Here is a 24,230-nt window from a genome sequence, read left to right as displayed (position 1 = left end):
GGAACTGTAGTTCCACACGCTAGAAGAAGAAATCTCCAAAATTAATTATCAAGCAAATAATCCAGCAAAACATAAACTAGGACCGACAATATGTTGATATAAACTTTTCTCAAGTTTAACATTAAATATCTTTAAAGAGGCCTGATGGTTAATGTGGTGTCGGGGGGGTTGTAGCCACAGCTGGATTAAACAAATGAGACACAATGTGCTGACTCGTGATCTTTACACCTCCTGGAAAGTGGACTTTATACATTTGGGACAGCGCTAGCTTAGCATTCACTCTGTTTGTAGCTTCTAGTGCAAAGCTAAACTGTTTACAATCGGTTTCCTGCAGTACAAACATGAGGGGGGTGTCGACTACACAGGAACGTTACTGTTTGCATTCCTTGTTCCCCTCATGTTATTGAAACTGAATCACATTCACGAAATCGTCCAGCTCCACTGAGCACGAACTGGATCATGAAGACACACAGACAGATTGGTACGAGTCAGGGAACACACACAATCATTTTCTTTACAGCCACAAACATCGGATTTCATGCACTGACTTAAAATCACTGAACATCAGACAGTGTAGATGACACGCTACAGTATTTTCACCACGTTACACAACAAGACACGTGAGAGCTACACAAATGGAAATTACACTCAGGTGCATCATGAATTCACCCATCTGATGCATGTACAGACGCATCAAAGCAGTGTTGATGTCACTTCCAGCTTTAATGTGGAACTCAAACATTATTAACCGAAACTGACCATCGGCCCCAAATTCTGGGCTGTCTGACCTTCGCCCAGCCTACAAGGGGAACACCAGGAAGCCAGAGAAGGTGGAGTACTTCCACCCGCCCATAAGGTTCCCCCTCTCCAGCTTGAGGTAGACTTTGTCCCCCCGCTCCATCATCACCAGCCCGGCGTTGGTGGCAGCCTCCCTGGTCACATCCTGGTCACCTGCGAAGGCCGAGATCACCGGCGAGCCATTGAGAACCAGACTCACCTGAGAAGACAGAAAACGTGATAAGGATATGGATCACATTCAAACTAAACTAATCCTTGATGCTTCTGTTCTTACCTGAATCGTCTGCCGGTTGTAAACTTTGACCACGTGGAAGCTGAAGCTGTAGACTCCTTTTCTCGGGGCAACAAAGATGCTCCTTGCCGGGTCAAAGTGGCTGCCGACATTCACCAAGATCTGAAACCAAAACGAAAAGATGATATGTGTTTATAAAGTAGCACAACAGGGCCGGAGCAAAGTAAAGCAAGAGTCCATTCAAATGTGCAATATCTGATAAATATGACCACCGCTGAGCTTCTCTTTAAAGTAGAAAAACAAAAGGCTGGACGAGAACAAAGTGTTCTACCAGATGTACTACGTGAAACACTTGCAGGCACATACAAGAAGACACAGAAACATGGCATGTGCTGGTTTGTAATGTGACCGGGTTGAGGACAGTGACTCAGATCCTCAGGTCTGTTGTTGGATGCCTCCGTTGGCAAAGGACCAATGTACTTTCTGTATGAACAGTATGATCAGGGATTGGAGATTCCAGTGTGTGTGTGTGTGTGTGTGTGTGTGTGTGTTGGGGGGGTCTTAAACCTCGTCACCGAACGCAGCAGCATAAATGGTGCCATATAAATAAAAATAGTATCTTTTATAAAATATATATTGTATTATCTTGACAACTGTTTGCGGTCAAATTTTGTGAAGACCATAAGATCCATTAGTGAATAAATTGTACGTTGTCCTCAGCAAATGCCTGACTCTTTATCTATAGTGTCAACAGATCCAAATTAAAGTCTCATTTAAAACCCTATGTGATCATGTAATGAGTGTGTGGTGCCTGTGGTTCAGGAATCAAGTCTCTACACTGCATTGTTCAAACCGATGATTCACAGGCAGCAGCGTGAAAACACAGCGTTCCACATACCGTGTATGGTATCTGGTGGCAGGAAATGAAAATGTTGCATCCACATATTTTTGTGCGGACCCACCTGTTCACATATTTTCAATCACTTCTTTGGTACTCGTGCAGTTTAATGGTTTAAGTCAGGCCACACATGTCAGAGACCTGGGAGCCTGACTGAGCTGCCACCAGAACTGACCTCAGCTCATTGAATTCCTTCTCACAAGAGCTTTGTGCAAAATCTTCGTGGAAAGCTGATGAAGGCTCATGGATCTATAATGATTAATTTTCTAAAATCGTGACATTGTTGTTTCTGTGGGAAACGTCACATTCCAGAATGGGATCAAATGTAGTTTTCTTTATGGTCTTGATTTGTGACGTTGTGGGTTTAGGAGGACAAAGTGAACGGCCTGGTGAAACCCACCTGGTCGAAGTAGATGGTCATGGTGCGGTTGCTCATCTCCGAGGGCTCGTGGTTGGTGTTGCGTATGGCGGAAAACGCCACCCGCCCAGCCCCCGACCTCACCGACATGCCCAGGGCGCTACCCGATGGCTCGGCGGAGGGGGAGGAGTCACAAACCACCAGACACTTTCCCTCCAACACGATAGGCTCGGTGTCATTCTGGCAGCTGACGTGTAAGGGCCCCCTGTGAGCGAGGAGCAGCAGTCCGAGGAGGAGGGCCGGGGGGGCGGTGGGATACGGTGGAGAGGGTCGAACTGGGCCGGGCATCGCTCCAGATGAGAACGAGCTCCGGGTGCTTCTGGGCTTTGCCGGTGTTTTCTCACTCCCACAACAGAGACAGTCTCTTCGGAGAGTGAGACATTAAGTGATCTTATAATCCTTCAGTGACAGTAGGATTAGACTCTCTGGACAGGTATATCAGTTGGCGCCAACTTCCATGTGACTTCCCGTAAGAGCAGGATGTTCTTTTACACACAGTGTAATTGGAGGTTATCCAGTTCCAGTTGCAATCAGCCAGCTGGATGCTGACTCAGAGTCCGAACCAGTTTGGAGGCTGTCAACACCTCAGGCCTGTTTCAATCAATAGAGCGTAGGAGACATGATGTGCACGAGAAAACTAAATGAACATTATTTCAAAACTGAGTTTCAGAGGAAAGTAAACACAAGAAAAAACACAAAAAGATTCTTAAAACCTGCAACTATGAAGAATCCCGTCCCTAAATCTGTTTCTGATACTTGTGACAAGGAGGTTATGTTTTTGTCTGCATTTGTTTGTTCGATTGTTCGCTAGTTAGCAGGATGCTGTTAAGCTAATGCACTGATTACTGCGAAACCTGGTGGATGGACCCGGTATTGTTCAAGAAAGAACCCAGTAAATTTTGGTGCAGATCAATAATAATATATATATATATAAAAATATTAGAAGCGTTCGTTAGAAGAAGTGATGAGATAACGCTTTGGCCGGGAGGAGGTAAGACGTGTGCGGTGCCAGCTGGACCGCGGAGGGGGGGTGGACGGGGACGCTGGACTATCTCAATCCCACCACTGAGAGGCCATCTGTGGGTAAACTCCCCCGCCCGCTGACCCATCACCTCCCCAGTTCAGACCCTGTCTCTGCACATGCATTCCTTTACACAAACACATGAACACACACTCTATATACAGATATTCAAATATTATCTCAACAGATGTCTGCAATGAAAGCAAAGCAGTTAATGTTTCATGCACTTTAGCTTTGTTCACCTGAAACAAAGGAGAAATCATTGTTTCCTCACAGGGAAAACCGAAGAGCTTAGGAAAAATCATTTCCCAGAATCAAGTGGATCTCTGCAGAACAAGATAAAAACAACAACACGAAGCACAAACCCTCCTTTGCAACACACAATAATAACTTGTAATTAAAAAGACACTCACCTCTCACGTTAACGTCTGAGTTTTCAGGGATGTGCAGAAACCAGCTTGCTCTGTGACTCTGGAGCATCTCAAGAGCCCAGTTCCCCCAGTTCCCTTCAGCCTGGTCCCTGTTGCTCTGTCTCTCCTCTCTCTCTCTCTAATTTTCTCTCATATCCAGGAAACCCAAGAGCTGGAGCAGACGTTTAATCCGATCACGAGCATCACAGCCCTTCTGCTCTCACGCCCCCTCCTCCCCCTGCTGGACCCCCCCACCCCACTATCCTCTCTTTTACCACAGACATATGGGAAGTCTTCCATAATGTGAGCAAAGGTCTCACAGAGCGATAGATCACTTTATTCAAATGAATGTTGGCTCCTTTCATTCATTCTAAGCACTAACATGTTCAGTGGGGCAGGAGCATCCAGGGTCGCAGCGTGTTGCAGGTCGACAGGCCTCCCAGAATGCAATGTTCATAATCTAAGACATTATAGATGTTCCTTGGCACGAACCTGCAGTATTTAAGTTGTTCTCATTGTGGCAGCAGCAGTCGCTGTTCCAACAGATGTACTTTGGCACCATGTGTGAATCTACATGCAGTAAAGAATTAGCTTCACGTGCATATAGTAAGTTTGAGGTCGGATACATCCAGTCATTCAGTTACATTTAAACAAGGTCAATGACAGAGAACAAGCCAACAGACACTTGAACGGCTGCGTGAAAACCTTCACGTGCATGTGTATTTCTGCATATAGCAATAATAATAACAATAATAACAATCATTAACAGTTTAATAATGACGATTATAATAATAAATGCTTTCATTCCAGACCCCTACAGTCTCTACCAACAAGTTTCATGGTAATCTGTCCGGTAGATTCTGCACAATCCTGCTCACGTGAAAACATTACAAGCTCGTTAAAATGAAAATGTTTAAAAGGTTTAATCCACAAAACAACGTATTTTATTTGTTTGTTGTATATTTAGTACGACAATAAAAAAGGTGTGAGTATTAAAGTAACTAGATTAACGACTGTGGTGGAGTAAAATGTTTTATATGATTGAAGAACTGAAGTAAGTTCCTTAGATTTACAGATACGACGGCTGAGAGGTACGAGCTGCTCGATGGTCCCTCTGGTTCATAACCCAGATCAGGTGCGTTCACCACGAATGGAGTCCAGGAGGCAGGTTAGCATCAGAGGTGTGGTTTGTTTTTACTGCATTCAGTAGTTAACCACCGATGTGCAGTGTGATACGAGTCTTTGGAATGTAACTCATATCCCATCTCTGCCAATGAGCCACAAAATATTTATCTGTCACCTCGAGCTCCACCCGGTTAAGTGCCTCTCTGTGGAGCTGCTGCCAGGAAGGAACAGAAGGACGCCAGAGGATTGTGATCTATTCATTCTGCTCATCATGAAATCACCAGCGCACTCGAGTCGTGTTTTTAAGCTGCTGGGACGGAGACACGGAACTCCAGAGAAACACTGGACATGTGTGACAGAGCAAATGTCCAAGTGAGAGCCACCTGAACTTTCTCCAGGCAGCAAAGAATACAGATATCATGAAGCTCATGTGTGAAAGTCAAACTCTGGAGAAAGTCCGGACCCAATAGTTTCAAATTGTCCAGTTCATGTCTGATACCAGCTTTAACTGGACATGCACATCACATGCAAACTTGTGTGCAGACGACTGATCTCATGAAAGTTTGTTGAAGTCTGTTTAAGTTGTGTTGCAGTTTATGAAGACGTCAAAAAAATTAATAAATAGAGAACGCAGAAGTTAAAAAATATAAAAGACAAACAGGTCGCAATTTATTTTTTAGACACAATCTTTTATCTTCAGTTTTTATTCGTCACACATTTGGGACGTGGATTTTAAATGATGACAAACATATAAAAAAATATATTCTGTACATTTATATACACAAGTTGGGCAACACTCTTTATCAAAGTGACAGCAGGGATCAAAGTCTTAACTTGTTGTAAACAGGACAACAAGTACAAACTTTGGGGTTTGGATTGTTGGGAAAACAACATGGCTGCTATCGCAAAACTTGTTTTCGCAAGGGGCGGGGCTTAGCAATTTAGCTACATATAGCTCGCTGTATGAACTAGCTAGCTATAACTCCATGAGGATTTCAATATTTTAAGAACTTCCCTGGTGAAATATTGAAGTGTTGAAGTAGTGACATTATTTACATTATTCTAATCTCTGGTGCATTTCTAGTGTTGACGGAGATGGACCTGTTGCAGGTCAGTGTCACACAGATACTATAACAGTACAATAAATCAACACAAAATCGAGACCACAACAGGTCAATAAAGTTGCTCCATAGGAACATTTTCTCATGGGTTAGCATTATTCCATCGCATCACAAACTACACATTTGACTGGATGATTAGTTCCAGTCCAGCCCTGGTGCTTGTCTCCAGAGGACAGACCACCAGTGGAGTTGTGTTTTTCCCGTCCTCTTGCACACAGGGATTGAAGTAGGGGTGCAGCGGCTCGTCGAAAGAACAGCCGCTGTACGTGTAGATGTGAGTCTTTGTCTCCGCGTTGTAGAAGGACACCAATCCTTCCTCGTAGTCCAGGAAGATGCCCACCTTCTGGGGGGTGTCCTGGGGGTGGAGGGTGATGGAGGGGGCGGTGCAGGCGTTCAGGCTGCCTCCCTTCCGCCGGCAGATCGCCCAGTAGCCGCTGTCCGGACGCACCGTGATGGTTCCCTTTCTGTTAATGGACTCTCTGGCCACACCCAGGTCCCAGTCCGTTTTATCTCCAACCTGGAACATCGTGGAATCCGGAATTAGAATAAAGAACACAGTTTTTATAATAACAACAAAATCAGTGGGATAGAACCCAAGTAAAATGTGGGCGGACTGGCCATCTGATCTCTGAACACGGTCATACATGTGACATCTTCCAAACAATAAAATCCGGTCTACTCGTACCTGAACCTCCCAGTAGCTCCTCCCACACGTGAAGCTCTGTTTCCCCAGAACACAGACGCAGGTGTCAAAGCGCTGAGGGTTGTTTGGTAGCGTCGTCTTCTTCTGGCTGCTGAGGCTCACCTGCGGATCAGTGGAAATCACATTGTAATCATCCTGTTCAGCAGCACTGTCCACAAGGGGTCAGTCTTATGTCCACAGTCAAAGAACTCTACCTTCTTTCCATCTGGAGACAGAAGCAGCCAGGCGGACGCAGTCTCAGGATCCAGAGTCACATCCACTGCAGAGACAAAGAGAAGAGTGAGTCCAGGGATCAGGAGCAGAGAAGGATGAAGGCTGAACAATGCTACTGCAAAGAGACAAGAGTGCCTGATAGTGAACTCACCTGCATATTGATTCATCTTGTCTGTCTCTGCAACCAGGAGAAGAAGAAGGTTATTTTCCTGCATTCTCTTCCACAACAGTCAAGTCTTTCAATGAGCAGCTTCTGTCTCAGGATCACTGACCTTCTGCTGAGAGTCTGTCGGCGACTTCCTGACAAACCTCCACCAGAGCGGAGACGGCTCTCCTCACCGTCCCCAGGCAGTTGTCAGCGTGGACCAGGACCTCGGACCACTCTCTGGTGGACGGGGGGCTGCTGAGAGACGGGAAGCCCTGAACCAGACCAGACAAACGGTTACCTCCCGGGTTCAGAGGTCGATGTGGTGAAGCAGCACAGAGACACTGAGATGTGGATTTCTAACCTGCAGGAGGTGAAGCGGGTTCTGAGTGAGCTCCAGGTGCTGCAGCTCGCTGCCCCTCGCCTGCAGCTCGTTGATTTCCTGCTCCAGCTCGTGAAGCGTCTGCTTGGCCGTCCTCTCGGCCTCCTCCTGCCTCCTCTTCAGCTCCTGCACCAGCACCACCTCCTGCCTCCGGATGGCGCTGGTCAGCAGGGCGCAGACCTGAGCACTGCTCTCGATCTCCCTCTCTGTGATTTTCTGTTGAAAACATACATTTGTCAAACAAGTTAATAACCATTAGAAATATGATTCGACTCGTTCTGAACTTGCATCTGTGAACCGGAGCTGAACTTACTTTGCTGATTTCGACTGAGTTTAGGATCTCCTCCCTTTTCCCGAGCCTGGCCTGGATCATCTGCTGAACGTTGGCCTTCGTAGCCCTGAGATAAGACTGGACAAAAATTCAACAGCATGAAGTTATGAATAAGAAAAGCTGACAATGCAGAAAGGGCAGAAGTTGAGACTCCTTGGAAACTTATTTATCACACATTTGTACTAACTTGTTAAATGAAGTAAGCCTCTCCTCACCTTGACCCTCTTGCTTTCCTTCTCCATGGGCACGACCTCGTGGTATTTATGGCTCCCGGTCGTGCACTTCCCACACACCGGCATCTGGTCTTTCTTGCAGAACATGGTCAGCGGCTGGTTGTGGTTCCTGCAGAGGTGGCTGCTGGTGAACGTGGCCGGATCCGTCAGCCGGTGTCTCTGCAGCGCCGGCACCATCAGGTGAGGCGTGAGGTGGATCTCACAGTACGACGCCTGGCACACGAGACACGAGCTGACCGACGTGGACTTCTTCCTGTGGCAGATGTCACAGGGAACTTTGTCAGTGTCACAGCGTTGCTTTGGTTCCTCTAGAGACTCGTCAGCCTCTTCTTCTGCGGCTCTGAGCGACAAAGACCTATTGAATGACCATTAAATGATGTTAGACCGCAACCAAATCAACCAAATCAAATCAAATATTGAAATACATCAATTAAAAACAAACCTTTTAATGAATTCAATGATTTCTGCAAACTCCCGGTTGATCCTGAGCTCCGGGCGCTTCCTGTACGTCTGCTTGCACAGCGGACAGTCGGACTTGCCCTTCGTGTCCCAGTAGCCTTCGATGCAGTGGAGGCAGAAGTTGTGTCCACACGGGGTGGAGACCGGGTCGGTGTAGATGTTCAGGCAGATGCAGCACTTGAACTGCTCCTCGAAGGCGACAGAAGTCACGGTCCTGACTGGAAGAGGGAGGTTACACTTTAATCAAACGTGCACGTCCGAAAGTCTAAACAGAAAGTTTCACATTGTGCATAAGTCTCAGAAAATGTGAAAACTCTCAAGATGACCGTTAATTTAAGTGCATGGGGCTGCAAGACATCAGAAATGTTTACAAACTTTGCAACTAACACACTTTAATCATCTGACAACAGGTTGAAAACACAGGAAACTGCTTGAAATAAATCTACAACTTCATAAGTTTGTTATAAATATATAAAACCTATTTATTATTGAATCCCTCGTCTCCTACCTGTTGGCGTTGACATGTTGATGGGTCGGTTTATCCTCATCATCTGCAGCAGACTGAGTTTGTGAGTCTTAAATATCAGTCAGGGATTGGTCACATTGTCTGAATGCCTGAGCTCCGCCCCTTCACTTCCCATCATCCCTCTGTCATTCTGGAATTTCCTGTCGACTACTTTGTCACCTCAACTCGACTCGAGGTCACGTCGTCCTCCTGGAAACAGGTTGTGCGACTTTCGATCCAGTTGTTTGTTCGATTGAGTAACAGGACAATTAACAAAGTTCAGAAAAGTATCACAAAAGATTAATGTTAGAGACGAGAGGAGGGAGAGGAAAACAGAAACTGGGATATTATTGCTTTTGTTAATATTCATTCTAAAAGTTAAAGGTCCAGTGTGTAGGATTTAAACTTAAAACAATCCTGGGGAAGTTCTCACTTGTGTGTTTCATCTACTTTGTACAAATTACTGTTTTCATTACCCTTGAATGGGCCCTATATATATTTTTTATATATTTTAGTATTTCCTGCATCTTGTCAACTTTTTAAATGCCCCAAAAAAAGTTAAAGAATAAAAACTCATTTAATTATTTTAATGTATATTCTATTATTTGATTTAAATGTAATTGTCTCCACCAATAGGTTATATTGTTGTTTGTGTGTCAGCAGGATTTAAAACTAAAATCTATTTAGTTGAAACTTGGGGGAACCACCTGTTACATGTTTGGTCAATTTCAAGAAACTCCAGCGGCATTCAGGTTGTGTATTACATCAACTTCCTGAATTAACTAAATATTATGTCCATTAAATGTCCAGTGTAATTACTTAATTGGGCAAAGAGTGATTTAACTGCTCCACGTGTTCTTTAAACGTATGATTATGATCCATGTGGTGATGTCACTGTTCTCGGTTTATCCACGTTCAACTTCCTCTGTGATGAAGTTTCAGAAAGTCCGACTCAAACCCAAGTAGTGATCGAGAAGGATGTGATATAAATACATCAGGTACCTGTTCTCTGAGTGCCCTTCTACTTTTTTCACATAATCTTCTATTAAGCATATGTATTACAGATCAGATCAGAGTAAATACTGATGACAAATAAAGTTAAATATCCCTTAGTACTTGCTTGTCCATGATTTTAAGACAAAGTGAGAAATCTTTATTTAAATTCTCTGCAGCTCAAATGTGCAGCTGAACATCTTGGGCTTCATTATGTCACCGACACAACAACAGCTTTATACGTGGACTTGTCTTCAGAGGGATGTGAACCCATCACTGTACTGTCAAGATAATCACTGCTGCAGAGGAGCTGGGTGTGAAGAAACACTTTGGACAGGTTCCAGGTCGTCTTCTCCCATTATCAGAGAAACGAAACTGAACCGACATCAAACCAGACGGACTCGATGTGACGTTGTTAGAGAAGTGAAGAGAACGTCTGTGTTCTATTATTGTTCAGGAGCTTAGTGTCCGTGATCTGCAGGAACATGATCTGCAGAATTCCACCTTTCAGAGGGAGAAAGCAAAACATCTCAGGTTACGAACATTCAGGCTTCAGGGGGAACGTTTGTCTCGTGAAGTCGTGAAAGAGATGAAAACAGAGTTGATTAACCGCAGAACAACACAGAGGAATATGAGTCATAAAAACACACAAAGGAACTGACAGCAGACCTGTAATTGCACGATAATTGGAGAAGTGACTCACGGAACAAGTTGTATTAAACCTCGTCCTGGAATGAAATTAGGACTCATAACAAAGAACATTCTGTGTAGATGCTAAAACATTTTGCACAGTGGGAAACTACCACCACTAATAACTAACTACTAACTTAATATACTTCCTTCTTTTAGGATTATTATTCAGGCCAAGATATAGTTTCTTAAACTCAATGTCAAAAACCTTCACTTGATGTTTTCACATTTGTATTTATGTTGTAAATTAAAGAATAAAGACAAGAGCAGCCTGAGATCCTATTAGTCTGTGATTGGTGTTTATTTCTTCTTTTGTTATTTTGTGATGATTCCTAAAACGTCATTAACCATAAACTTAATAATAAATAACTATAAATAAAAACAAATACAAAAACCAGCTAAATTGACATTTCTGTGAAGGCTGATAAATCGGTCGCGCTCTAATCAATTTGGAGAAATTATGCACAAAATAAATATTAATGTTTAAACAGTGGTTTTCACAGTCTGCTCAAACAAAGCTTATAAAAAAAAGGCCCCTCACTCCACCTTAGTTTCTGTGTTTCTGAACATTTAAGAAAATACAGATTCATATTCCTGTTTGACTGAACTGAACCAAATACATCAGAGACGTCTGAGCCGAGGCCTTGAATCATTTCAAGTCTTTGGGAAAGTTTGACCCAAATTACTTTTTAAGATATAATTACTAGCAACAGAAATATGTGAATTGATCTGATTCGCTGTCTCTCAGATGTTCGGTCATTGTTAGAAACAGGAAACAGGAAACAGGGATCTTAATGTCATCATCACATCGTTGCTGATTCATCATGCAGGGAGTTTTTTCATAATTAAGATCTCTGCTGTTGTTTATGTTTCCCATAAGAGTTTCATTGTTTTAATAAGCTATAATTATACAGTCTACTTATTAATGTGTCCAAAAAGTCCCAGGAAACTTTCTCGCTGTGCTCGGCTCACACTTCTATGAATATCATTTAGCAAATGTGAAGAATAAAAATGTCCAATGACAAATGAATGTTATGTATATTTACTGGGGCTTAAATGGAGCAATGTCTTTATGTTTACATAAAGCTTCTTCTGCAGATTCACAATAAATGATAAATTCAGCAAAACTCAATAAATTAAAGAAAAAGAACTTCACACGATTATTAAAAAATACGATCTTGTTTTTTTCAAGAAATTGGTATTAGGATTAGTGAGATATTAATAATCTGAATGTAACATGAACAAGTCCTGTGTGTAAACTCAACATGTCGTCATCTCATCATTTCTGATTCATCATGCAGGTCGATTACATTAATGATATCTGCTGTTGTTCATGTTTCCAGTAAGAGTCTCATCTTTTTACTTGCCTATCATTACACACTGTCACCGGCTACACACTCCACATGAGTGTTGATCGGTCAAATCAATAAGTGCTGCTGTCAAACTGAATAAAGAGAGTAAACACAAGTACAAGTAGAAGACTGGAAGGATGTGGTAGCCAATCAGTGATGCTGATCTCAACTCGAATGTGGTCAAATTCGATCCTTTTGCCATCTGATCATCAAAAAGGTCTGAACTGGGTTGATGATCTGAGGATGTGGCTTGAACACACTGAACTTTAACTTCCGGCCTCGTGCAGATGTCTTATAAAGAAAACAAATCAGTTGCATTCAGGCTTCTATTCGTGCTCTGGCGGTCGGACGACTTCTGCAGAAGCCTCTTCAGTTCCAGTGTCAGGATCAGTCAGCCATTCCAACACAAAGCTGTCACACCTCAAACTCCGTGGGGAAGATTCCTGGTTCTCACTGTTTGCATGGTTCATCCTCCCAGCGGCGACCCACAATGCAGTCTGTCCCTTTTCAGCATCAATATGTCAGAAGATGCTGCAGCTGAAGCTTCTACGTATAGTATTTCTTTACTTAAAAATATTGAAATACAAATAAAAGCATGCCAGTGTACAGTGTTCCTGTGTATTGATGCAAGGAACGAGGAAATCATTTCTCTTTTCGTCTGTTACATAAATGTCGTTGAGCCTGAAACTATCTGTGCAGAAAGAGAAACCACAGACGCTGGAACCTGAAGCATTCGCAGCTCATCTGTCAATCTCCAGACTTTTCAACTTTACTCTCACAAACAAACAAACACTTCCTCTGAACTGAGTTTTGACTTTATTCTCAACGTTTCCTCTTTGTTCTCAAAATGCAGAAGTAAGAATTAAATCCTCCTCTTCTTGTTCTTTTTGTTGCTTGTGTCCAACCCTCAGGTTGTGTTGTCACTATGTTACTGAGCACCACACAAACTAAAGGTTTAACACACCGACACGTTAACACAACGTTTGACTCACTGTCGAACAACACCACAAACTGACAATAAATAATTCTTCATTATCACGTAGCCAGTCGACTGTTTCTGTGTCCTCGATGCCAACAGGAAGATACTTAAGGTTTTACCACAAACCAATGACAGCCACTGGTAGAACTGGTAGTTTTACGTTATCCAATCATTTGAGTTGCGCACTGATCACTAATTAGCTGTGACACAATCACAGAATATCAGGCTGTTGCGTAACGTCTCTTACGAAACAAGTTTGCCACCAATTTAATTAAAGTAAAATCAAGCAGTGGTGAGGAAATTCCCATGAGGCACCTGTCAGAGAGGGTGAGGTTATGTAATCAGGTACAGGCAGTAAGATATTCAGAGTTGGCATCAACGTGTTGATGTTAATGTTGGAGAGACAGAAGGAGTCAGAGGTGGGGGTGCACAGAAAAATACTGTTTTATTAAATACAACATTTGTGATATTTTTGAAATGAATTTAAATGTGAAACAGTCGTTAATTTACAGGTTTTAACAATTTCTTCACTACAACACACGTCATAAGGAATCAGAGGATCTTACCATTACTTATATTACGCCACTGAAATCTGAGATCCTTATATTTATAGTTTATCTCATTATCTACATCATGTTCTAAATCAGGCTACACAGAAATACACAGAGTGCTCAACGGGAAATCTGAAATCTGAAATATTAGGAACAATAACTATTTTTTGCCTTTTAGTTCATGACAATCGTTAGACCCTGGATGTCTTGCTCGACCATTGAATGACTGGCAAGTTAAAAATAAGACTTTTTAGGCCATTATGTATGAAATAGAAGTATTAGAGTCCTAGAATGAATTACTTATTTAGGATGAGGGGAAGTAGCCAAGTACAGAACAACCCAGGAAACACTTATCTCTCAAACTGAAGTCAAATCAAAGTTCTGATTAATCCTGTTGTGAAGCACTTTGTCATTTTCTTGAGAAAACTGCTGTTATTATTATTACTGATGCAGAAATCAGACAAACTCGTGTTGCATGGAAACGTCTGGTCGGCAAACACACAACTTTCAAAACAAAACGTGAAGACAAACTATCAAATTAATTGTTTTTTCAAATTTCGCAGGAGTGGGGACAGAAGACGTTTAACTCGAGTGGGGATACTGGATATATTCTTTATTCCACAGTCCACAACTAAAGGAAACAGGTTTAAACAAAAACAGAGGTTCTGACTGGGCTGCAGCACCATCTAGTGGCAAGAGGCTGTCACTGCAGTCAAAAAAACAAGCACGGCTCTAAATCGAGTTCTTTCCTCTACTGACTCACATCGATGGTTCAGCTCCTACAGTGGAAACATGCAGAGAAAAGAAAGTGTTCTGATAATAGAAGTTATTTATTTGTCATAAAATATACTGAAAGAAAGAAAGAAAGAATCTATAAATCTGTTTATTTGTTTATTTCTGTCATTAGTAGTATTATCCGCTGTGTTGGGTTGAAAAGGAAAAATATAGAATATGATAAAAAGAAAGTTGTGAAAACTTACATCAAATGGACGAATATCCAAATAACATAATAACAACTGTAAACATGGCTTATTGTTACTTTATATTTGAGTCCCAGGCAGCCACCAGGGGGCGATAGATACACCTTGTAGGTCACAAACCCAGCCACCTCCATGTTAGCAGACATGGACCAAACATCAAAATCCTTTTTCCCCAACGACAGTGTCTGTGATTTGAGGAAATTCTCATCACACCTGTTCGTGTTTGTTTTATTAAGAAGTTAATTGACGATGTGTCGTCATTGACAGCTGAGGCCGACTTGTGACACCCGTCACCTGCAGAGCCTGTATTTGGTGCCATGAACCAAAGAGCCTCAGGATCGAATCCTTGAATCCACGGAGATCTTCACTCCTCTGGTCTTCAGGGGTTCACTCCACACCACAGATCACCAGGGGGGCGGTGTTCTTCCCATTGTCCTGGAGACAGGGGTTGAAGTAGGGGTAGAGCGGCTCGCTGAACGAGCACCAGCTGTACGTGAAGATGTGAGTCTTTGCGTCCGGGTCGTAGAAGGACACCGAGCCCTCCTCGTAGTCCAGGAAGATGCCCACTTTCTGCGGGGTCTCCTGGAGCTTGAGGGTGATGCAGGGGCTGGTGCAGGCGCTCAGGCTGCCCCCCTTGCGCCGGCAGATCGCCCAGTAGCCGCTGTCGGGACGCACCGTGATGGCCCCCTTGGTGTTGATGGACTCTCGGGCCACGCCCAGGTCCCAGTCCGTTTTATCCCCAACCTGAAAAACCACGCACACAACACACGTTAGGAAAAACAGCTGTTATCAAAGATCCAATAAGAACAACTGAGCATCGTACAGCCACAAGGAGGAGTGATTAGGAACAACTGTTGGTATTTGTTCAGTTAATAACATTTAATTGGTGCTTGTCACGGCCCGAGCTCCGACCTGAACTTCCCAGTAGCGTCTCCCGCAGGTGAAGCTCTGTTCCCCCAGGACGGAGACGCAGGAGTCGAACCTGCGGGGGGCGTCAGGGAGCGAGGGCCTCCTCTGGCTGCTGAGACTCACCTGAGGACCAACAACACACATCCATCACGTTCACATGTCATCACACAAACAAACGATTTGTGAGTGTAACTGAGAGGGTTGTGTTGGATTTAACTGTCGCACCGCACAACACAAAAATCTGTCTTTTTACCTTTTTTCCGTCAGCGGACAGAATGAGCCAACTGGAGGCCGTCACCGGATCCAGAGTGACGTCCACTGGAGACAGAGACACACACGAGGGAGACACGTGGGATGTCATCATTGTGTAATTGTTCAATTAATTTTAGGAATGTTATAAACAATAATTAAAATAATGGATCTATCACTCAAACCACTTACTGCTCATTTGAAATGTCTGAATGTAAAAGTGAAACCAAAGAGTAAACAACTCTTTTTTTATTATTACTTTTAAAACCAGTTGTTGTTGTTGTTTTAGGATGATTGTATTCTCCATTCAGGTAACACAACCATCCCCATTATGTACACAATGCAATCCAAACCCGTACCTGCATGTTGACTTATCTTGGACATTTCTGTGAAAGACAGAAGAAGAACTGGTCATGAGAACAACAGCTGCTGGAGAATGAATTGATTCACGTCTGGAGCTCAGAGGTCACTGACCGTCTGAAGACAGCTTCTTCTCAAGGTCGTGGCAGGTGTCCACCAGTTTGGAGAAGGCCCTCCTCACCGTCCCGATGTAGAGGTCGGAGTGGACTCTGACCTGGGACCAGTCTCTGGAGGGCAGCGGGGCGCTCAGGGGGGGGAAATACTGACACAGGACGACAGGGACACACATTCATCAAACACCTGAGAAGGTAGTTCTGCTTTTTCAGGGAAAAAAATCTTTTTTGGAACAAAGGAGCAGTTTGAGCTCATGTGGTATTTCTAATAAATCCATTAGAGCCAGTTAGGACTAAGACGCTATGATCTTGACTGCCCCCTGGTGGCTGGCTGCAGGAGAGTTTATATGTGTTTTAAAAACCATCACTTCCTTCACTGGTGTTTTATTCTACAGATCTCATAAAGTGTGTGAGCAGGACTGACGTGCAGGAGGTGAAAAGGATCCTCGGTGTTCTCCAGGAGCAGCAGCTCGCCGCGTCTCCTCTGCAGCTCCTCCACCTCCTGCTCCAGCTCCTTGAGAAGCTCCTCCGCTCGCTCCTCGGCCTCCTCCTGCTTCTTCTCGATCTCCTCGATGAGCTGAGCCTGGTTCCTCTCGATGGCGCTGATCACCATGGTGAAGACCTGGACGCTGGTCTGGATCTCCCGGTCTGTCTGTGTCTGCAGTCACATGATCACACACACCTCAGTCTAAATCCTGGAGTTGAGTTGTTTTTCACTTTATATTATTACATGTTACTGCCTTCAACCTGTGGGGGGCACTGTGTTCTTGGTGGTTGTATAGAAAGCTCCTATTAACGCTGTTGCAAACTATTCAGAAGACCCTGGACGAGGACCAGAGGGTAACGTAAATAAATCATAAAGATGAACCTTACTTTGCACAGCTCCACCGAGTTCCTGATCTCCTCAACCTTCTGGATTCTGGTCTGGATCATCTGTTGAAACTCGTCCTCCATTTTCCTGATCTGAGTCTGTGAAGGTTGTGCACGAACACGTGAAGCAGGTTAGTTCAGAAACTGGACGTTTTCCAAGCAGCAGAAGTATATTGTACGATGACTCATGACCTTCCAGAGACCCTGGACATTGCACTGTGTGTTCTAGGACTCAGTGTCTTCTCCTCTCACCTTGATCCTCCTGCTCTCCTTCTTGATGGGGACGGTGCTGTGACGTCTGTGGTCCCTCGAGACGCACTTCACACACACAGGCGTCTGGTCGTCCTTGCAGAACATCTCCAGGAGCTTGTGGTGACTTCCACAGAGATGAGCGAAGGCGCCCGGTTCCGTGAGTCGGTGCCCCGTCAGCCCGGGATCCCCGCGGTGAGGAGCCAGGTGACTTTCACAGAAGGACTTCCGGCAGTCGAGGCACGACCTCACCGCCGGGGGCTTGTCTCCCTGGCAGCTGTCGCAGAGGACGTGGGTCTCGGAGAATTGTTTCTGGATCGGCTTGGGTTTCAGTTTGTTCTTCCGAGACCTTTTGATGGAACAGAAATATTTTCAATCAACGACAAAAGAAAAGTGTCTGAAACAGTTTGTTTGATTTTGCACGACGTCGTTGACATTGTGTTTGAAACAGACCTCACGAAGTTGCTGGTGATGTCTCTTAAGCCGACGTTGATCCTGAGTTCCGGGCGGTTCTTGAAGACCTCTTTGCAGATGGGACACACCGACTTGTGTCCCGTGTCCCAGAAGCGCTTGATGCACTCCAGGCAGAAGTTGTGTCCACACGGGATGGAGGTGGGGTTCCTGAAGCAGCCCAGGCAGATGCAGCAGCGAAACTGATCTGCAGACAGTGCAGAGGCCATGTCTGGGAAAACAAGACGTTAGATGTCAAGGTGCGGCAAACTGTTAATGTAAATAGGAGGTCACGAGAATATTACTCAAGTTTTCTTCACATTATTCTGCAGATTGGACGATTTGCTATCAAATCAATGGAAGAACATACAAAAAGTTCATGATTTTGTGTTTTAAAAGAGTTTCAAAAAACATCACTATGTGCAGATGACATTTTGACTCTGTATCACAAAACCTTTTATTCCAAAGTAAACCTCATGTTGTTTTGCAAACTTTGAGTTCTCCAGTGGTTTTAATGGTGAAGTGTTTAAGTGAAAGTTCTTTTGATAAAACATCTTCATTCATTCGTTAGCTACAGGAGTTCTGGGTATTTCCTGCAGACAGGAAACAAATCATCAAATAAGAATCTCAACACGTGACTTTTTTCTGCTACTTCGGATACGTCGATCTTTATAACGGACATTTTCTTTGTTTGGCTGTTTAGCAGATAATTCACTGAGAAGGATTCGTGTCTTACCAGAGTGGGTCGGTGGAGAGATGCTCCTCAACAGCTGTGTTGAATCAATCTGTTCTAAGAGTGAGAACAACTCTGCTCCCAGTGAGACGCTGGGAGGAGAGCCCAACTGGTTTGTCTGGTTCCTCCCTATTTGCCTTTGCCAGAATTCACAAGACATTTTAATTGCAGCAGCCTCATAATGAATTGAAACTTGATCCATGGAGCTCAATGAAAGCACAGTGGAAACTTAACCACGATGTTCTCTTCGGAAGTCCCATGTTCAAATACTCAACAAGTCAATGATCACATTTTGAATTGAGTTTGAATATTGATGCATTTGTGTTGAGCGGCGACACTTTCTGATCTTTTAGCTTCGTCTCGTTCTCTTCTTCCCAAACTGACGGGAGATCAGCTTGCGTTGGATTTCTTTGCTTTACACTTTGGGGATCGAACCTCGGATTTCCAAAAGGCCATCGACCACAGATATGTGTGTTGGTCGAGATGTACGTGACTCAGCTTCCACTCGTGAGAAGATGACTCCATCGTCCTCTTCCTCCAAAGCGCTCTGAGGCAACAGCAGCAGTTAAAAGAGTAAATAGAACTCTCTGCTCACCTCCATGTTGAAGCCTGTAATTAAACTCCTAATCAAACAACAGCACAACTTAGTAAATACACATTGAAATGAACTGTGCTGATGTGCTGCTGGCACAGAAGATTGCATTAGATCAGATCACGCTGGAACTCCGGAGTAAATCTGTTCTCATATTACGTTTGACAGCTTTTAACGTGACTTTGAAATGTTCCTGGATCAGGTTTCTGTCTTGGCAGTGTGAGGATGATGGAATGGACTGGTCTTAATGGAATAATAAGCATGGATATACTTTTAGAACTGGGTGGAGTACACAACAGCTGAACTATTGTACTCCAACTCCCCCCCCTTCTGCAGCCACTCCCAATCATAATCATACTAATCATGCTGATAATTACTGTGCTGTGGCAATACTGAATCAACATTTGTTGTAACTGTTGTTCTCCTGGAAAGGCTTTGTGTTGCAGGCGTCATCCACTGGTCCCGTGTGATAGGTTCAGACTCAGGTGGATCATTAGGAATCTGTGTGTGTTGTTTGGTGCTTGTGAGAGATGAATAAGAAGAGTTCACATAGAAGCTACGATTTAGATCTGATGGACAACTTTGTGTTAACTGGTTCAGAAGTGATGACGTCAGAAACCAGATGTCCCAACAGTTACACAACTGCAGAAATCATAGACGTTCTCCTGGATTCTACCATTCAACAATTCAATATTCAGATCATTCCAACAACACAAATCACAAATATTAAACACACACACAACTTTATTTCTTACAGGAGATACAGACAGTGACAGACTCTGTGCCGCACGACTACGATCAAAGAAAATGTTCACACAAAGGGAACTTTCAGTGACTCACTCAAACTGGAACAACACAACTGATTTGATTGGAAACAAAAACAAAACAGTCCAGACTTAAATGATGAGATGATGTAAAAACAGGAGGAATGAACAAGAAGAGAAAGTTTAAGCCACAAAAAACCCTAATATGATAAAAACAGAAATTGAGCAAGTGGCCAGAGTAAATACGATTCTTTGTGTTTTCTATCATTCAAATTACTTTAATAGTTGTGTAACGTTGTGCTGATGATATGTGAGCATTGAGTTCTGATGATGATATTATGAATTATTTGTTCAACCTGCTCCTGGATTGAGTCACGAGAAAAAAACAGCTGCTTCTTTATTCTCTGGATTAACAAGTAGCCTGCAGCCTATCGCCACCTAGTGGAGCAGTCAGAACATTACAGGAAATTATATATAATTCACTCATTTCATGAAGAACATCAGTTGAGAAAGTGTTCATGAAAAATCAATCAAAAAATAAACTCAGTAAACTAAATATGCCTGATTTATAAAAGAAGCTGAAATAAAATGAAGTTTTTCTGTTGCAGCGACGCCTCGTTGTGGTTTTGTGTAGTCGAAACATTTGTTAGTGTGATCTCAGGTTTTACGTCATGGTTTGTGTGTTCGTGCTGGAAACAGACAACAGACACGTGTCAGTTCAACACTTTGCATCAGAGAAGACGACACAGCTTTGCATCTGTTTTACATCTGTTTTGAGATCATGGAAAAAAGGTTTCAATTCGTCCACGTTCCATTTAAATGAGTTCTGATATTTGTTTCATGAGCAGGGTCATTCTCTTTTCATGTTTAGAATAAGTGCGGTTTAAGTGAATATTGTGTAAATGCTCAGTAATTTTTTTTAAGTCTTAGTTCTCATCTTCTTCGTGGAAGATTTTGTCATCAGCCTTTCTGATCCATGCAGTTTTGAAACCTTCCTTCATCCCTCTCTTTTTCATCTCTGCATTTATCTGAAAAACAAAAATATTTGTTACAATAAAAGTGGTGAAATTAATCTATAAAACACATGGAAACTAATTCTAGCTCCGTCAGGTTAACACTTTTCATGTGTAGTCAGATGTTTGTTATGCAAATATGGAAATCTATCAAGGTTCATTGATGGAGATTAAGTAGCTCAGACTGAATAGTTTATATGAAATCCATAAACCCACACATGTGAGGAAATTACCTGATTCAAGATGGCGTCCGTCACTGTGGGATCGTTCAGGCTGATCGTGGATTTCAGAACTTTCACCTTAATAACAACCAAGTGCCTCAAAGATGCTAATGAAAGAGACAAAATAGATGAATCAAAATGTGAACATAAACTGCCTCAAATGACTGAAGGAGGTGGGGCTTATGACCTATACTGCAGCCAGCCACCAGGGGGGTGGAGATGATTTGGCTTCAGTTTCTCGGGAGTTTAGAGCAAATCTGTGTTTAGGAATATATCGACGTGAAAGTAACTCACTGCTGTAGCACATGAAGGGATGTCTCTCACTACAGGGTCTTTCCTCCCACTCTCCAGGGTTAACGGCTCCGATCCTGCTGACCACGCAGTTCCCAGTTCCTGAGTACGGGCGTCCATTTATCCAGTTTTCAAATGAGGACTCAGTCCCATCTGACCAGGAGGAGAAGGTGTGTCTGTGGAGGCCGATGAAAGCCAGCTGGCCAATGGGAACCAGCTGCCCGATCATGGTGTTCTCAGTTGGATTCCGGACGCTGGCCAGGTCCGTGTGGTGCAGCCGGCAGTAAGCCTGAGCATCGGGCCAGCTCTTAAAATCTCTAATATAGAAATATCTCTCTGGGGAAATGTCCGGAAAGCCTGAGAGGATATTTAAAGGTCAGATATTGGAAGTTTGCTTTGGACTTAAAAACAATATTTTCATCAGCAATAACCTTTTACAGTTATTTTCCTTAAAAAACTAAATCCAAATATCCGAAACAAGTAAATGAGAAGTGCTCACCGTGTATGTTTGTCTTGTCGTAGCAGACAAAAGGGAGTTGGTTGCTGCACTGACGATCTCCCCAGACACCACTCCACATGGACACACACAGATTCCCAAGAGATCTGCTGGCGTCTGGTTGACCTGGTCTCCACATCTGAAAGTGGGTTTTGTCCCGGGTATCGAGACCAGGATCTCCCGCGGACCAGAACCACCTCACGGACCTGTCGTACAAGCCGATCCACACGTCTCCCTGAAGACCAGGAGCAGCTGCCATCAGACGCTGCACGTCCTCCATGTTCTCCACAGTGGCCAGGTCAGTGTACTTCTCTCTGCAGAAGGTCTTCGCCTCCAACCGTGTCTTCGGTTCACCGACGTAGACGTAGTGACGGAGGCCCGAACACAGTCCTGCCAGCAGAGACACACTTATCAGAGCAGAGGCTGAGGGATTCTCTCTGGTGCACAGAAGAATCACAGGAGGATGAAAAGATCTAAGAAGAACACAAAGGGGCTCCTGCTCTCAGACTGAAAGACCCCCCCCCCTCTGGAGTAAAGACAGAAACCTATGATTCCATATGAAGTGTTAACATGTTCCCGACATGAATCCACTTCACATTAGATCTCAACACGTGTGCACTGACCTGATAGAAGGAGAACACACAGCACGGACCTTCTTACACCTGGGGAACCAAGAGACACAACAAATATCTAAACTTACTCAGGACGACCAGTTTCTCAGCTAATCAATAAAAAGCAGCTGATATATTTGAAATGTTTCTTCTACATATGTTTCTTACCTGAGTTGACTGGACTGTCGGATGGTGACATGTTTGATTCTTCCCCTTCGACTGCGACTCAGTGTTAAACCGTCACCAGTTCGAATCCTTGTCTCACTGGCTCTTCTCTATTTGAGTCTTTTTCTTCTTCTTCTGATTTTGATTGCAAATCGAATCCCTCCTTATGCAAAACCTGTCATGTGATCTTCTTCGTCCCGTCACAGCAGCTGAACTGTGTCTGATTTCAGTTTCCTACAAGTGACCCTGAAACATGTGGGAGCAAACCACTGATCTTCTGATGAGTGGACGACCCACAGGTTTCACTCAGGACGTTTATATCTCACCAATGAAACAGAAACAGTTAGAAAAATTCAGGATTAGGAGAATGATGTTATATTAAGATTATTGTGAGTGTCTTTATGGAGAAGAAAGTCATATATTACAAAACTAAAGTCGTGAGACACTTCCCTCCAGGTCTGTGAGGTTCTTCCTTCAGAATAGACTCAGTTTCTTTCTTTTCAAAGTGCTGATACTTCCGATCATGTGGAGCTGACGCTGACAGAAATGTTTTGTTATTTATGAAACTTAAACTAAAGTCAAACTTCTCAGTCTGCTTTACTTTCCTCAGCAGACTGATCTTCTGATCTTCCCTAAAATCTTGACTTTTATCTTGAAATCTCAGAACTTTTTCTTGTTCATTTGAAAGAACTTTAACAGAACCGGACCCTGGAAGTCTCCTGGTGGATGAAGCTGCAGCTTCAGGGTCACGGCTGGTTTGGGAATCGTCCTCTGAGCCGTCGCGCTGCGCTGAGCGATGAAAAGCAGATGTAAAGCCTCTCGGCCTCACCTGATGCAAACACTATGCTAACATGAGGCGACGCACGGCTGCAAGTCGAAATCAGGGAACACAACTTCACAATCAATCACAACCCCGTTGTGTTAATGCAACAAATGATTTACAGTTACCAACAGGTGTTGTGTTGGTCCCGTCGGTGGTTTTAAACAAACGCTCTGAGGTCGAGGTTATGGAAATAAACACGTGAGGAAACGTTCCAAACATCCTGCTGTTAAACTGCAGGATATAATATTCAGGCAGAAAATTAACATGTGGTCTGTGAACACGATGCGTGGGAATAGAGACTTCAGGTGATCAAAGCCAATTTGCTGTGATCTTATTGACTGCAAATCATTTTCTGGACATTTTTGATTTCAACTTATGAAATATCATCAATTTTAACCAGTTTCTACCTCAACTATGCATTAAAGTAGAATTGGACTTTGTGTGTTTTTATTTTCCACTTCCAGTTTGTACTTAATGGGCTTGTAAAATCTTCCCATTCCCAAAGCGAGCCTCCCATTCACAGCTGCTGGCTCAGCTCCACGTTATGTAACGAGCAAAAGGTTAAACTGACTCTCCAGGTAGAAGAGGAAACAGTTTCTAACATAATCTGACTCTTCATGTATCACACGTTCACCGAATGGCCGCAGCCGTGACCTCATGGTCATGAAAATGCAAACCTGCAGCCTCCTACGTGTCGTCTGTTGCTCAGCGTCTGTGTTGCAGGTGTGGGGAATGTTAACCATTGGACTCAAACACCACACCCACGAGGCAAACACTCATTC

At 43.5% G+C, this 24,230-nt stretch overlaps 3 protein-coding genes across 3 annotated transcripts; all 3 read right to left on the bottom strand.

Moving 5' to 3' along the window:
- Positions 1-482: 482 nt before the first annotated feature.
- Positions 483-3,938, bottom strand: si:dkeyp-74b6.2 (cerebellin-1). The gene is made up of 4 exons (XM_062384043.1): positions 3,781-3,938; positions 2,329-2,937; positions 1,073-1,192; positions 483-997 (listed from the first exon to the last, which is right to left on the bottom strand). The coding sequence occupies exons 2-4, from the start codon at positions 2,632-2,634 to the stop codon at positions 800-802; spliced, it is 624 nt and encodes a 207-aa protein (XP_062240027.1). The 5' UTR covers positions 2,635-2,937; positions 3,781-3,938; the 3' UTR covers positions 483-799.
- Positions 3,939-5,549: 1,611 nt separating this feature from the next.
- LOC133950313 (uncharacterized) lies at positions 5,550-18,070 on the bottom strand. Its single transcript, XM_062384563.1, has 19 exons — positions 17,743-18,070; positions 17,293-17,638; positions 17,044-17,139; positions 16,595-16,828; positions 16,172-16,319; positions 16,057-16,083; positions 15,702-15,766; positions 15,452-15,571; positions 14,928-15,283; positions 8,998-9,050; positions 8,473-8,707; positions 8,013-8,385; positions 7,780-7,875; positions 7,449-7,682; positions 7,212-7,359; positions 7,091-7,117; positions 6,921-6,985; positions 6,709-6,828; positions 5,550-6,540 (listed from the first exon to the last, which is right to left on the bottom strand). The coding sequence occupies exons 1-19, from the start codon at positions 17,967-17,969 to the stop codon at positions 6,139-6,141; spliced, it is 3,372 nt and encodes a 1,123-aa protein (XP_062240547.1). The 5' UTR covers positions 17,970-18,070; the 3' UTR covers positions 5,550-6,138.
- Positions 18,071-19,825: 1,755 nt separating this feature from the next.
- On the bottom strand, positions 19,826-22,844 carry LOC133950057 (macrophage mannose receptor 1). The gene is made up of 6 exons (XM_062384224.1): positions 22,629-22,844; positions 22,473-22,511; positions 21,853-22,239; positions 21,357-21,710; positions 21,075-21,169; positions 19,826-20,856 (listed from the first exon to the last, which is right to left on the bottom strand). The coding sequence occupies exons 1-6, from the start codon at positions 22,657-22,659 to the stop codon at positions 20,755-20,757; spliced, it is 1,008 nt and encodes a 335-aa protein (XP_062240208.1). The 5' UTR covers positions 22,660-22,844; the 3' UTR covers positions 19,826-20,754.
- Positions 22,845-24,230: the final 1,386 nt, after the last annotated feature.

The sequence above is a fragment of the Platichthys flesus genome, chromosome 24, assembly GCF_949316205.1.
Source record: "Platichthys flesus chromosome 24, fPlaFle2.1, whole genome shotgun sequence".
Taxonomy (NCBI): domain Eukaryota; kingdom Metazoa; phylum Chordata; class Actinopteri; order Pleuronectiformes; family Pleuronectidae; genus Platichthys; species Platichthys flesus.
The sequence above is the reverse complement of the archived record's forward strand: the minus strand, read 5'-3'. Positions and strand labels throughout refer to the sequence as shown.

Excerpts from the sequence above, each read along its gene's own strand:
- si:dkeyp-74b6.2 (XM_062384043.1), bottom strand. The coding sequence starts at position 2,634 with ATGCCCGGCCCAGTTCGACCCTCTCCACCGTATCCCACCGCCCCCCCG. Across the intron at positions 1,193-2,328 it reads TGACCATCTACTTCGACCAG|ATCTTGGTGAATGTCGGCAG; the intron begins GTGGGTTTCACC and ends TTTTGGTTTCAG. Across the intron at positions 998-1,072 it reads ACAACCGGCAGACGATTCAG|GTGAGTCTGGTTCTCAATGG; the intron begins GTAAGAACAGAA and ends CTGTCTTCTCAG.
- LOC133950313 (XM_062384563.1), bottom strand. The coding sequence starts at position 17,969 with ATGGCCTCTGCACTGTCTGCAGATCAGTTTCGCTGCTGCATCTGCCTG. Across the intron at positions 17,140-17,292 it reads AGGAGAGCAGGAGGATCAAG|ACTCAGATCAGGAAAATGGA; the intron begins GTGAGAGGAGAA and ends CAACCTTCACAG. Across the intron at positions 8,386-8,472 it reads ATCATTGAATTCATTAAAAG|GTCTTTGTCGCTCAGAGCCG; the intron begins GTTTGTTTTTAA and ends GTCATTCAATAG.
- LOC133950057 (XM_062384224.1), bottom strand. The coding sequence starts at position 22,659 with ATGTCACCATCCGACAGTCCAGTCAACTCAG. Across the intron at positions 22,512-22,628 it reads CGACAGTCCAGTCAACTCAG|GTGTAAGAAGGTCCGTGCTG; the intron begins GTAAGAAACATA and ends TTGGTTCCCCAG. Across the intron at positions 21,711-21,852 it reads CGACAAGACAAACATACACG|GCTTTCCGGACATTTCCCCA; the intron begins GTGAGCACTTCT and ends ATATCCTCTCAG.